Source organism: Poeciliopsis prolifica, unplaced genomic scaffold, assembly GCF_027474105.1.
Source record: "Poeciliopsis prolifica strain line A6 unplaced genomic scaffold, Auburn_PproV2 SCAFFOLD133, whole genome shotgun sequence".
NCBI lineage: Eukaryota > Metazoa > Chordata > Actinopteri > Cyprinodontiformes > Poeciliidae > Poeciliopsis > Poeciliopsis prolifica.
The window spans coordinates 462,233-477,419 of record NW_026562508.1 but is presented as its reverse complement, the minus strand read 5'-3'; the positions used below and the strand labels follow the sequence as shown (position 1 = coordinate 477,419).

Here is a 15,187-nt window from a genome sequence, read left to right as displayed (position 1 = left end):
GGACTAGTGAGTGTGAGAACCACTGTCCAGGACGAAACAACTAAGATCCATAAATACATCAGGGACAAAGCCTCAACAGACAATGTGCTCAGTGAATGTCTCAGACAACAGGGAACGGAGGTTGAGGTGCCAGAGATACCATCATGGGAGGACAAGCCCCTACATGGGATGTACCACCAGCAAATAACCCAAGTGGCTGATATCAGTAAATCCTACCAATGGCTGGAAAAAGCTGGACTCAAGGACAGCACAGAGGCCCTCATCCTGGCCGCCCAGGAACAGGCCCTAAACACCAGAGCAATAGAGGCCCAGATCTACCACACCAGACAAGACCCAAGGTGTAGGTTGTGCAAGGAGGCCCCTGAGACAGTCCAGCACATCATAGCAGGGTGCAAGATACTGGCAGGGAAAGCGTACATGGAGCGACATAACCAAGTGGCAGGCATAGTGTACAGAAACATCTGTGCAGAATATGGACTGGAAACCCCGAGATCAAAGTGGGAAACACCCCCAAAGGTGGTGGAGAAAATCTTAAAATCTTTTTTCCATGGGATTTTTTTCTATTTCAAGATGGCAGAGAGAGTAGGATCATAGTCAGCTAATTCCCCAGAGTCGGGTAAAAAAGGTCCACAACGAAATAGGAACTTGATCGATGAGTGGGCATGAGTGGAATAAGCAAGAGAAGAAACCGGAAAAACTATAAAAAACAGGACAGAACCAAAGAGCTGGCTGTAATGGAAGAAATGTCCATTACAGTCAATGGAGTTATGGCTCTAAGTTTTTTTTGTGCTCGCAGGCACAAAAAAACTCCAGCAGAGAAACTCAGGAAATTCAAAACAGGTACCCCTTATATTGGCACACTGACCATTTTAAAATATCTAGGCATTACTATACCAAAGGACCTCAAAAAAAATTTAAAATATAATTATGTTCCCATGCAAAAAAAGAGTTAAAGAAGATATTACAAGATGGAATCTTACTCCTTTTCTAAGTTTTAGCTCAAGAATTAACTTAAGGTGAACATACTGCCAGATTGTTATATTTATTCCAAACTTTGCCCATTGAAATAAATCAAAAAGTTTTTAATGAATGGGACAAATTACTATCAAGATGTATTTGGCAATGTAAAAGACCGAGAATTGGATATAAAGTCTTCAACTGGAAAAGAAAATGGGAGTGAGGGGGTTGCCTTCCCTTACAAATTATTATTTGGCAGCACAAGCAAGAACACATATATACTGTTACGAACTAACATAATGCTCAATGGAAATCTATTGAAACAAAGGCAACACTCATTTCTGTACAATTAATTCCAGCTGATACAAATTACAAAGTTTCATAAATAATATAGATAACTGGTGGATGAAAACAACCCTTAGAGCGTGGAAAACTATTGCTAAAGAAAATGCACTAGCGAACGACCTAGCAGTCAAAAAATGGGTTGCATATGATTCTGACTTTACACCAAATAAACTGGACGCCAGAGAATCACTGCTCTGTGCACATTAATGAACAACATCATCTTAAATGACTTCCAAACTCTTAAGAGAAAATATTCCTTGGACAAACAAGACTTTTATTAATATTTACAAATAAGGAATTTTGCTGACTTAAAAATTAAACCAATTACTGACAAGAATGTAAACTTAATGGAATTTTTTATTAATGCCTATTAATCAAAAATTAAAGGAAAAATGATCTCGCTTATCTATGAAAACCTAATAGATCTTAAAAATAATTCAACCCTACATATCAAAGCAAGATGGGAAAGAGAGGGAAATTTAACAATAAAGAGGAGAAACGGACAATAATGTGGACATATCAATGGACATATAATAAATCTCTACAATGGAAAGAATTTGGATAGAAAAATCTGCTAAGATTCTTTATCACACCGGCTCAGAAATGGCACTGATGGAAACCCTCCTGCATGTTGGAGAAAATGCAGAAATCAAAACACAAATCATTATCACGTCTTCTGGGACTGGAAAAATATTACTGGAAAAAGATAAATAGTGCCTTACAAGATATTTTTAACCAGAACATTTCCTTGGAGTTCAAGTTGATGTATTTTGGGATAATTCCTCAAAAAGCCACAAAAAAGAAACAAATATCTGGTGACTATTTTATTAACAGCAAGTAAGAAAAACATTACAAGAAAATGGTTATCACAAGACAAACCAACTTTAAATGACTGGATTGACATATTTAACAATATGTTCATTTGACCACATATTTACAAGTACCCGAAATTATGAACAAATTTTCTTTTTACGGTTTAAAAATCATGTTTCACAGATACAACTATCCAAAGTTACACACAAAGATCCTTACACAGATTACAAATCCTGTATTACACGCATGCACATTTATTTTGACTATTTTGCAATCCATATTAATGGGATTAAAAGAGTGAGTGGATGTCCAAAACTAAATGATGTAGAAATAACAGCATTGGATGACAAGGAAAAGGCAAAAATGTTGGTAAATATTTCTGTTAAAATTTGTAGTTTTGAAAAAATTGGTGAAGAAGGAAAAAATTAAGAGAAACAACAATTTTAGAGAACAAGATGGAATATACAAATGATTCATTTAATATGTTGTTCAAATGTGAAAGATGTGGAGAAAGAAAGAAAGAAAATGTAGAACATATATTGATGAATGGTAAAACATGAACCTGAAAGGGAGAGACTGATAAGAATGGTTAGGACAGGTCAAGAATGGAGTCTTAAAGGAATATTGGGATATGAAGGAAATATAGTGGATATTTACAGATTAAGGAAAGCATTATTTATTCATCTTCAGAGTACAAAATTAAAAAGAATTTAATAGATGTAAAGTAGTGTTTTACACACTCTTATACAGTAGTGGCGGTATGCACCTTAAAGTTGCTTTCGATCTGCTACAATAGGAAAGAAGAAAAAGAAGTAGTATAGTAGAACAGTTAGTTTTGGGAAATCACTATTTGCTGATGATGGAGCATTATGGAAAAGGGGAAGAAATATACAACATCTTATTTTAAAACTTCAGGAAGGTATAGATATAGTAGGTAAGTGGGGAATTGAGTGGGGTTTTAAATTTTCAATTGAGAAGACAAAAGTAATGTTCTTTACAAATAAGAAAGTTAGAATTGATAAAAAAAAATTATTTATATGGGAAAGAGTTAGAAATGGTTGAGTTTCGTTTTTTGGGAGTAGTCTTTGATAAGAAACTAACTTGGGAAAGTCATATAGATCACATTATGGAAAAAAGTAAAAAGGTTCTTAACATTATGAGGTGCTTGACAGGGTTGACATGGGGTGCAAACTTTGAATCACTTAAAAATATTTATGTGTCATTAATACGATCTAGAATAGATTATGGGAGTGTGGTATATGGATCAGCAAGCAAAACTAGGTTAAACAAATTGGATATTATTCAAGCAAGAGCTTTGAGAATTTGCTTAGAGGCAGTTAAATCTACTCCAGTATGTGCATTACAAGTAGAGTCAGGAGAGATGCCATTATGTATTAGAAAACAGCAGATCATGGTAAATTATTGGATAAGTTTAAAAGGACAAAATGAAGATCATCCAGTTAAGAAAGTGTTACGAAATTGTTGGGAGAGAGGAAAAGGAAAAGTAATAGTTTTGGGGGGTGGCAGATAATAGAGCAAAAACATTTAATGTATTTGACAAAGAATTCAGTCAAACAGTAGTATGGCATATGAGACCAGCATGGTCATGGAAATATATTAATGTAGACAAGTCACTATTAGATATTCAGGGGAAAAAGATGATAGATATGTGCCAAGAGTTTTATCATCAAATACAAAATAAATATAATGATTATGTACAGATTTATACTGATGGTTCAAAAGATCCTAAAACGAAGTAACTAGTATAGCAGTAGTGATTCTAGAGTTAAAGATAAAAATTTCAAAAAGAACATCTGATGACTTGAGTATCTATGCAGTAGAATTGTGTGCTATATTATTAGCTTTAGAATGGGTGGAGGATAGTAAAGGAAATAAATTTATAATTTGTAGTGATTCATTAGCAGCATTGATGAGTATTGAAATCAATGCTGATAAGTAATCATCAAAATATATTATATGAGGTTATGGCTGCTCATCATAGAATATGTCAACAAAATAAAACTGTAATATTATTTTGGACTCCTGCTCATGTAGGTATTTTGGGCAATGAAAGAGCAGATAGGTTGGCGAAGGAGGCCAGTAAAAAAGAAGAAATTGATATGTTAGTAAAACTATCTAAATCAGAGAGGGAAAGTATAGCTTGGAGAGAAAGTAAGAAGATGTGGAAAATTAAGTGGGATAATGAAATTAATAATTTATATAGGTTTCAAAATACAGTTGATGTAGAAAGGGTTAGAGGATTAAATAGAAAGGTAGAGGTAATTATAACTCGAATAAGAACCGGGCATAGTTTATTAAATGGAACTCTTTATAAGATGGGGAAACATCTTACTGGTTTATGTAGTTGGTGTGATTCTGTAGAAACAATGGAACATGTTTTTATTAGTTGTAGAAAATATAAAGATGAAAGAAAATTATTAATATTGGAATTAGGCTGTACTGGGGAATTGAAGTTTGAAAAAGTGGTTGATCAGTTAAATAGTAATGAGGGGAGGAAGAAAATGTTTCGTTTTTCAAAAAACAGTGGGATTATTTGAGAATTGAGAGATAGATATTAGGATCCAGTAGATGGCAGTAAGTGCAACAAAAATGGATGCAAGCTGCCGTTAAAACCTAAAGAAGAAGAAGTAATAGTACAAGAAGAAGAAGAGGAGGCAGTATGCTCCTTTTTACAAAAACATGTAAAATTTCTCCACAGATCTGCCACCTGGCAGGTTCAAAGCTTTACCTGGGGACAGCGAAGAGAAGTGCGATGACAAACTTTCATCAGGTAACAGCCAGGAAATCTCTGGGTTTTTTAAACTCATGGTGTGAACTGGGTCCCGTTTCAGAAAGTGGGATAAGTGATAGAGCCAAGTTGATTCGGTTCCGTCTGACTATCCGTAATTACGTTCCAGATATCTAAAAATGCATTTTGACTCGACAAAACTACATTTTGACTATCCGGAATGGTAATTTAAGATATCTGCATTTCCATTCTGACTAGTGAGAATAATAATTCAAGATATCTTCAATTACATTTTGATTAGTCAAAATTCTTTTCAAGGTATCTCAAATGACGTCACTGGATCTGCAATTTGATGAGACACGTATCCGGAATTACGATTTAAGATATCTTCTACGTAATTATCACTAGTCAAAATTACAATTTAAGATATCTTAAATGGAAATGTTGAATAATTCAAGATATCTCTAATTCATTTAGAAATATCTTAAAAGGAATTTTGACAAGTCAAAATTATAATTCAAGATATCACTCATTTAGTTCTGTCTAATCATTATTTGCTTTAAGATATCTATAATTTAATTTCACAAGTCAAAACTATATTTCTCCGATCCAAAAATACATTTAAGATATCTTGAATTATGGACTAATTAGAAATAGCTTGATTAAAATTATGACTAGTCAAAACTACAATCGAGATATCTTGAATTTACTTTTTGACTAGTCATAATTTAATTGTAGATATCTGAAATGTTTATTTCAGATAGTCAGTAATTCATTGCAGATATTGAATTGAAGTCCCCATACAAAACAATGGTAAATCTGACGTCATTTCGACTAGTCAGAATGTAATTAGAGATATCTTAAATTTCTAAAACGTCTAGTCATAAAACAAATTGAGATATCTGGAATGCAAGGGCAGTAAAACCGAATTTATGTTAAAAGGGCTTGCCATGAAAGATTAAGTACCTCTGTGCAGCTGACACCCCACCCACGTCAAAAAATCCAGCGAATAGTCTGATTGGTAGTGCTCCGTTTGTGCAAACCGCTCCGTTTACACTACAAAACTACAGTACTACTAGGTAAGCAGCTCTTGTGCAACCTGGATGCAAAAAAGTGGTGAAATCGCCCTTTATTGAAGTTTCACAAAACAGATAGAAGTTTCACAAATCCCAAACATGGTTTTCAATGTTCTGCTCTTGGTTGAGAATAATTAGTCTAGGTTTGAAGAGTGTTGTAGTTTTGGAATTGGAGCAGTTATGCTATGACAGAAATCCAAAAAGTGGTGAAATCAGCCTTTATTGTAGATTCACAAATCAGAAAAAGGTTTTACAAATCCCAAACATGGTTATAAATTTTTCTATTAGAGCGGAATAATCCAGTCCAGATTTGAAGAGTCTAGGTGTTGTAGTTTTTAAACTAGATGATTAAAGATGCGGAAGGTAGTGAAAAATTGGTAGAATTGCCCTTTAGCCATTTCCTGAATCCATCCATTCATCCATCTTCTGCCACTTATCCGAGATCGGGTCGCGGGGGTAGCAGCTTAAGAAGGGAGGACCAGACTTTCCTCTCCTTAGCCACTTCCTCCAGCTCCTCCGGGGGAATCCCGAGGCGTTCCCAAGCCAGCCGAGAGTCGTAGTCCCTCCAGCGTGTCCTGGATCTTACCCGGGGCCTCCTCCCGGTGGGACGTGCCCGAAAAAACCTCACCAGGTAGGCATCCAGGAGGCATCCTGACCAGATGCCCGAGCCATCTCAAACTGGCTCCTCTCGATGTGGAGGAACAGCAGCTCTACTCTGAGTCCCTCCCTGATGTCCGAGCTTCTCACCCTATCTCTAAGGGAGAGCCCAGCCACCCTATGGAGAAAACCCATTTCGGCCGCTTGTATCCGCGATCTCGTTTTCTCGGTCATTACCCAAAGCTCATGACCATAGATGAGGGTAGGAATGTAGATCGACTGGTAAATCGAGAGCTTCGCTTTTTGACTCAGCTCTCTCTTCATCACGACTGACCGGTACAGCGCCTGCTTCATGGCAGACTTTGCACCAATCCGCCTGTCGATTTCCCGCTCCCTGCTCCCATGTTCTAAGCTTTGCCCTAGATGGGAGTTAAAGCTCCGTCTCACAGGGGATTCCGCCAGACGTTCCCAGCAGACCTTCACAACAAGTTTGGGCCTGCCAGGTCTGACCGACATCCTCCCACATTTCCCGAATCAGAAGCTAAAATTGGAAACCAACTTCAGCTTTGCCATTTATCGTGCGATTAATTGATTTATTGTGACAGGCTGTCAACTTTAAATATTTTTTTAAACTCAAAAACATGACAAGTCGGTGGATGAATGACTGCCTTAGCACCCAGACAACAGGCTTAGCAGGTTTTCAGGGGGAACTCAACTTTGTTTTGTGTGCAAAGCTAAAGTTGGCTTCTGATTGTAGCTTCCCAATTGATAAATGGCTAATCTTGAGTGTCTACTCTAGCTTAAAAACTGCAAGACGCTTTAAACGTGACTAGAATATTGTGGCAGTTATTATAGTAACTGTTGGCTGAAGATAAATTGATTTCAATAACTGCAGAAGTAAGGGAGCTCAACATCAGACTTTCTGCAATTTAACCTTTGCTTTGTCTTTTTAAGTTGCTGGAATGTTTTTTCATTGCCTAAATAATATGCTTTTTAAATCTTCAACTAACTTGGTTTTCCCCCTGATTTAGCTCCACATGCTCTCTGTCCTGCAAAAGGCTCGAGGTTGGACATCACACTGCCTGCGTCCCAGTGTCCTTCAGCGTGCTGGGGAGGTCAGACAGTTCACTGCTAGTCACATTTACATTCACAAATGCTTATCATGATGTTGGTCTTTTACAGTTTTGCTTTCTCAAGGTAAAATAACTATGTATCATACAACTACTATAAAAAACAAAAATCACACTTTGATGTTAAGCTCCACATATGGGCTTAGATACATCCATTTACTCTAAATATCATAATTTGTGTGGAAAAATTTGGGAGCTATGCTTATGAAAAAGCCTGTCACAATAAGCAACAAATCAGTTAATCATAAGATAATCAATAATCATCAATTTATGTCATTTTGGTTGTGTTCACACTGCCGTGTTAAGTGACCCAATTCTGATTTTCTTTTTTTTTAATGCCTTAATGCAACCTGTATTTGATCTTTTCATGATAGTCTGAACAACACAGATCAGATATTTTTCTAATGCAACCCTGGCCACTTCGATATTTGATACGGATCCAGTTCATATGTGATCTAACATCCAGTTTGGATCCAACCGACCTGAACATCATGCATACTACAGAATTGTGAAAAGCCTCTATTCTGTGTGCTGACATGCGCAAACAAGTCAGCACACACTGTAATGAGGATTAGGTTGTTAATACGCTGGCTGCAGACGCACAACAAATTCAAAATTGAAAGCTATCCACCCTTAGCATTCATGCTTACTTTTTCAAAACACGGAGCACTAATTTTTATGGCTGCTGGCGAAACATTGAGCTTGCGCTCTATGTGTGACATTATTGCTGCCTCTACTGTGCATCCAGGGCACTTTCCAATTGTTTACAGTTCACACTGGAGATCACATACAAGTCGCATATATATGAAATTTTATTACTGCAATATAATCCAATTTGACAAAAAATCGGAATTAGGTCACTTAGGGCTGCAGTTGAACAAAGCATTAGTTTTTAAACAGTCCTTTGTGGTCAGAGTGATACACTTATGATGCATTCAAGTACACCTTGCACTGTAATTCAATTCAGTTTTGTTGTCTCAAGGCACTGTACAAAAATCGCTTCAGTTCAATCTCACAGACATACTAATTGATGCTAGATATCAAACAGTGCAGTCCATGTTTACTTTAATGATTTAAACAAATTCATCATCAATTTCTAATATGATATATTAAACTATATGTTCACCTCTATTGACTCATTACTTGGTTTCACCCCTTATTTGCATGAAAAACTATTTTCAGAAGCCTGATATTCTGTTTAAGCACATCATTTTTTTGCTGTTGAATTTATGAAATATTTTAATCTTCTGATATCCCTATAGAAATCCCTGTAGATCAGCAGTTTTTGAAATACACAGACCAGCCCGTCTGGCACCAATAACTATGCCACGTTCAAAGTCACTTAAATCTCCTTTCTTCCCCATTCTGATGCCTGCTTTGAACAGCAGTAGATCGCCTTGGCCACATCTGCATGCATTGAGTTGCTGCCATGTGATTGGCTGATATGACATATGCCTTAATGAGGAGTTAGACTGATGTCCCTAATGAAGTAGCCAGTGAGTCTATGTTTTTATGTTTGTTGTATTATCAGTAACTTTAACACTCACTGCTTTGTGCAGACAGCCATTAACCCAATGAAAAGTACTTTGGGACACTGCATATTTTTATCGATGTCCGTACTTATCCAGCGGGTTTGTGCTGGGCTGTGGAGTTTCTGACGAGGAGCAAATGTTACATCTGAGCATGCTATTGGAGCCAAACTGTCTGTCTGAATAACACTGCTCAAAAAAAAATAACAATCTGCCATTGACATGTTCATTTCTTTTATGATCCGGTCAAAGTCTTCATAGATCCCGTTTTCTCTTGAGGAACAAATCGTCTGCTTTAGCTACCAATGTGGTCATTCCAGTGTCTTTAGTTAGATCGTCTACTGGACTTCCATAGCTCTGTCAAGAGCTTGCTTCTTGTTCTCCAAATCTGTAACTCTCATCCAACTATTGACCTCATTCATCCAAGTTTTGTAAGGCTTTCCTTCTTCAAACTTTAGTGTAACTCTAGTTACTATCCATCCTCCAATGTTACTTGGTAAAAAATAATTCTCTTTGGCTCTGTGAAGTTTATTCCGCTATGTGCTTCACAGAAACACATCTAATATGTACTACTGGCATGATGGTGCTGACCTTACTACCCATTCATCAATGGATGTGTGTCTGGACTTTGACTGAGCCAATCAACGCTGCGGCTAAACGTTTCCACTGTAGCTCTGTCTGCATGTTCAATGTTCAAAACCTTGGATATTGTTTTTTTCTGTGAATTGTACTATAAAAAAACTTCACTTTACAATTGTCCCACCAAAAGACATTGCCAGCATCAAAACACATGAAACTTTATCATTAAGTGACTTATATGAGGTTTTCTTTCCACATCAGCTTGGCTGGAGAAGATTTGATGATGGGTTAATCAGAAATCTTTCTCTAACATCAAGAAGAAAGAAGAAACTGACTCCTGTGCATATAAGGTATTCCTCTGTTATTGTTTCTATTTAATATCACCAGTAATTATTGAGCTGCCCAAATAATTGATATTTTGTGTCTTTCTCTGGAAGAGAGCTGTCAGAAGCAGCCTATGAGAAGCTGGCAGATGAGACGCTGGTGCTCTATCTGATTACTTTGAAGATTTGGCAGACGAAGCTTTCACTGGAACAGAATATGATGTCATATTTTCTGTAAGCCATTATAACATCAATTATAACAGCTCAGAACATCAATTATCAATTATCAATTATTGTAGGAGACAGAAAATGCGACGCCCCAAATTATCACAGAAGAACTTTATATTTCAGAGGAATTATAATTATGTTCCATTAATAGCTGTTTCAGTTCCTTTTTAGCTTATTATTTTGCTAACTAAATAGCCTGAAGCAGAAAAGGCCATCCATTCATTGAATCACTGTTTCCCACTGGAATTTTTACAATTTAACAATAGTGTGATAAATAATTATAAAATTTTGTAGGTGGTAAGACATAAAGACACGAAGCCTTAATTGATACTCCTAAATTACACTGCAACCGGTTCTGCCACAGTGTAACCCCTGCAGTAAATATACACACGTTATTGTCAATAACAGCACTTGCACTGTGTGCGTGTGGCGACGCAGTGCGCCAGCCTTCTGCAGAATCGTCCTCCAAAATTAGAACCGATGCTATTGTTGCTGGACACTGGAGCAAGTGTGGAATCGATCTTTAAGGATTACACTGATCCAACAGGAAGCTGCACGAGCACCACATCCGTATTTTCAAAATAATTCACCATGATAGAAAAAAAAGTAGGAAAATACTTATAAATATTTACCCATATTAATAAAAATATGGGTGTATTGCTGGCAGCATGTATCACTGATGGCTGTGCATAACTGATACATAAATAACTCACACAAAACATAATTCTATTAAGTCAAGTGCATTGCTCACAGTAGGAGCGCAAGTCAAAATGGACAGAGCAAAGGAGGGAAAATATTAATTTTGGAAGTTGAGAACTACAGCGTTTTATAACATCATCTCTTTTATCACTGGCTTTATTTCGCAATCTCTCATTTCTCGTACATGCATCTTTCAGAACCTCTCTGCAGTTCACAGTGGAGTGGAGCTGAGAATGCATTCAACCAGGGGAAGTTGGGGTTCTCTAGAACTGCTGCAGTCTGCCTGCAAAGTGGAGAGCAGCTCAGAGTAGTGTGGAGCACAGTAGGTGTTCTAACTATCTGTGCTACCCATGAAGCTGTCCTACCTTGTGGTAGTGCGCATTACCACAAGGAAATGCACATCGACATTGCGTCACATACTGCTTACTCAGCAGATTTCTCATCGGTACATCGTACCTGTGGATGCTTCGTTTCATCCTTTTTATTTCATCAAAGATTAAGATAAGCTTTAATTAATTTATTTTATACCTGGCTTTCATTAAGCTGCTGTATTACTTTATGTTTTAAGTTTACATGACAGGCAGTTTGTAAACATACTTATGGCTTTAGTTTTCTGTCTGCAATGTCTTTACTGTATACTGCAAACAGAGTCATTGCTTGTCATCAAGTATGTGAATTAGGACAAAATATGTTGTTTTTGTGGGTCATTTGGTCCCATAAAAGTACTTTAAAATATTTTAATTTAAAAACACTCCTTTTATGGAATAGTTGCCATATTGGGCATGTTGATAGCGATATTATGAGGTTGAACCTGTGTAATTGCAGTGTAATTTTAGTGTATATTAATTCTGCAGAAGACTGTGATACAACTCTGTCACTCAAATAATGTTATCCAGTGTATTTAACATCAACACAACCTGCTATAGTTTTCGGTTTGTAAATATGACGCTAGCAGTTTCAGAAGTGTATATCACTGACACATAGAAGCACATATTGTCAGAACACTGGGATGCAGTGTATTTTAGGGGTTTAGTCCCTGCACAGATTGTTCGTAAGACTGAAATATAGACTCTGGTTTCGTCCACCCCACAACAGTAGTATTACTTCCAGGAAACAAACAAAAAAAAAACATGTTTTTGTTTTAAACAAAGTTACATGTTACAAAAATTCAGAGGTGCAGAGCAAGCATGGTAATTCGGACCAACAGCAGGGACATGCCAACTTCTGTGCGTCAACTATAAACCTAGTTGGTAACATTTTATTTGAAGGGTGAGCATAAGACTGGCATGACATTGTCATCTACATGACAACACATGTCATGAACATGGAGTCTTCATAAATCAGTCAATCAATCAAATTTTATTTGTATAGCACATTTCAGCTACAAGGCATTTCAAAGTACTAAATGATTGACTGTTGTCATGAAGCGTCATTTTGTAAATGACTCTTTAATGCAAAGTTGCATTAAGACTTGTATTTTATTGCAAAGCATCGACTTTGCATTAAAAATGTCATTATTTGTTAACTGACATTTAATAACAACAGTCATAGACATTCATGAAGACTCCTTCATTTTATGAAGGAGTTGTTGTCATGTGGTGACAAATGTCTGTCTTTCACAAGAGACCAAAAAAAATCTTGATGCAGCCAAATGCTCACAAAACCTCACCTACCTCTTAGCTCATCTCATGTTTAAGCCAAACCAGTTTGTCAAATTCCAACCATTTTCTGTCACCCTGGATCTCCTGCCTTGGATTGCCCTTTTGTTTAAAATGTGATGGATGGTACAATCAGAACCATTCAGGCTGTTTTTCTTTATCCAGGGGACTGTAATAAATAGTTAACTAAATAGGCAGCCATTCACTTCATCTAAAAAATGTTTGTCATTTCAGTTTAACACATATGAAGGACTGTGTATATGTTCTGAATGTGTGCACAGAGTGGTGTGTTGACTGTAAAGTTGGGTGGAGGCCATGGAACCTATGTTATCAACAAACAGACACCAAACAGGCAGATCTGGCTTTCTTCGCCTACCAGGTAGAACTACAGTGTTGTCTATTATTGTAGAAAATAATATGTAACATATACTGTATTTAATTATTTTGTTTGAAGGGTTTTTTTTAGTTTTTTTTTCTTTAGAATTTACACTTCTTGAGTTATTTTTTGTCAATGTATATAATTTAATTTGAGGCAGAACTGCTAGAATATTTGTTGCCGGGGAGGAAACCCACAGTGCAGTATTTGGAAGTGAAACTAAGTGTTCCGAGACCAACGTGCAAAATTCCTACCAGAAGAGCTGCAGCTGTAATTTAAATGGTAAATGGACTGAACTTATATAGCGCTTTTCCAGTCATTTTGACCACTCAAACCGCTTTACACTAGTCACATTCACCCATTCATACACACACGCAGATCGGTAGGCAATTTGGGGTAAGTGCCTTGCCCAGAGGCACATCGACATATGGCAGGAGGAAGCTGGAATCGAACCTACAACCTTCCAATTGCAAGACGACAACTCTGCCACACAACCGCAGTGAACACATCCTTCTTTGCGTGGAAGTCATCGTCCAGCCAAGCACAGAAACTGCAGTTCTCTCTCATTCTATTCATCTAAAAAAAGATGGATATAATAATAGAATGCTTCAAATGCACCTGTCCACAGAATGCTTTTGAAGGGTAAAAAAAGAATGAAATGAATGAAAGAGGAGTAGGAAAATTGTAGAAGTTAAAATTGCAAAGAAGAAAGTTTGGCCAATGTTTAAATGACCTTCATTCCATTTTCCCGTGTGAACAGCTTTGCCCAGACTTAACCCGTTGCCTTTGGACTGTGTTAAATATGTTAAATGTTCATCTTTAGCTTTAGGATAGTGGGAAGAGACTTCTGAGTTTGAGAACCTTAAGGGAGAAAAAAGACTGCTGAAAGGATGTTTGAAAGTAGGCCTTGAAGTCCCCACTGACTTCAATAGAATAGAATAGAATTCAACTTTAATGTCATTGCACAGTCACATGTACAAAGCAACAAAATGTAGTAATGTAACAGCCAAGTCACAATGACTACCTCTATCACCACCCAAAGGAGGCGATCGCTGTCTCAGCCAAAAGGCACAATGATGTCTGATGACGAGTGGAAAATGGCGGCAGTTTTCACCTCAAATTTGTAGCATTTTCAAAACACACATTAGTACAGCTCACAAAATATCTGACCTTCTCTAGTGTTTGGACTATGACTTTGTTATGAACTGAGTAGATCTGAATATAGCTACTCAAAGGTTCCAAAAAATCTCTAAAAGTCTTCTTGCTAAGTTTTCTGGCATTTAGCAAATATAAATAACTTGGATGATCTAACTGAACTGTAACGAGAGAAGCTTGGTCAGATTTAACTTTATGCAAGTGAAGAAAAGCCTTTATTTGTTGTATGTAAATATCTGCTTTCAGACTCATTTTATTCCCCTCGTCTTTTCCTTTCGTGTTCCCAGTGGACCAAAACGCTACGACTGGACAGGAGAACGCTGGGTGTACACTCATGATGGAATCAGTCTCCACCAACTGCTTTCTGAAGAGTTTTCCATTCTCTTCAATAAAAATATCTATTTGTGTCATTTGCCGTATTCCTGAAGCAGCGAATCTGAAAATGATGGACTGAGTGCAGTATGCTAACCAGAATGTTTCTATGGAAACCAAAAGACCTGTATTGTCTATTCCTCCCTCCCTTCTGAAGTTCATTGCAGTCCAAACAGAAGACCCACAGATTAATTCCTGGCGTGGGATCGATATCCTTCCATGTTCCTACCAAAGTCTTCTGTATTTTGCTGTAATGTGTCGCTATGCCTGACTGTACTCGAGTTTTATTTCTGTGTTCACTGCTCTTGTATTTCCTTCCTGTAGAAAATACAATAAGGAAAGATTATTTATCTTTTCCAATCTGTTGCCTTTTTAAACCCATATAGTTGAGCTTTTATTTTGAAAATGTGCATTTCATTTTATAATCCCAAACTGAATGAGGAATTACACATAAAATACAATTTATTTCAATAAGTATAAACACTAGCAAGTTTCAAGCTTGGTGTATATCTATAAGGTAAAAGAAAACCAGAAAAATCCCTGAGTAATATAAGAAATTATCTAAATTATTTTCAATGTTGAAAACAACAACAATGCACCG

At 36.8% G+C, this 15,187-nt stretch overlaps 1 protein-coding gene across 1 annotated transcript; it reads left to right on the top strand.

Annotated features, from left to right (window-relative positions):
* The first annotated feature begins 4,778 nt into the window (after positions 1 to 4,778).
* On the top strand, positions 4,779 to 14,932 carry LOC129355384 (frataxin, mitochondrial-like). Its single transcript, XM_055024932.1, is given in 7 exon segments — positions 4,779 to 4,906; positions 7,569 to 7,652; positions 10,037 to 10,125; positions 10,213 to 10,256; positions 10,259 to 10,332; positions 12,965 to 13,062; positions 14,502 to 14,932. Coding segments are annotated over 7 exon segments (639 nt in total). The 5' UTR covers positions 4,779 to 4,795; the 3' UTR covers positions 14,641 to 14,932.
* Positions 14,933 to 15,187: the final 255 nt, after the last annotated feature.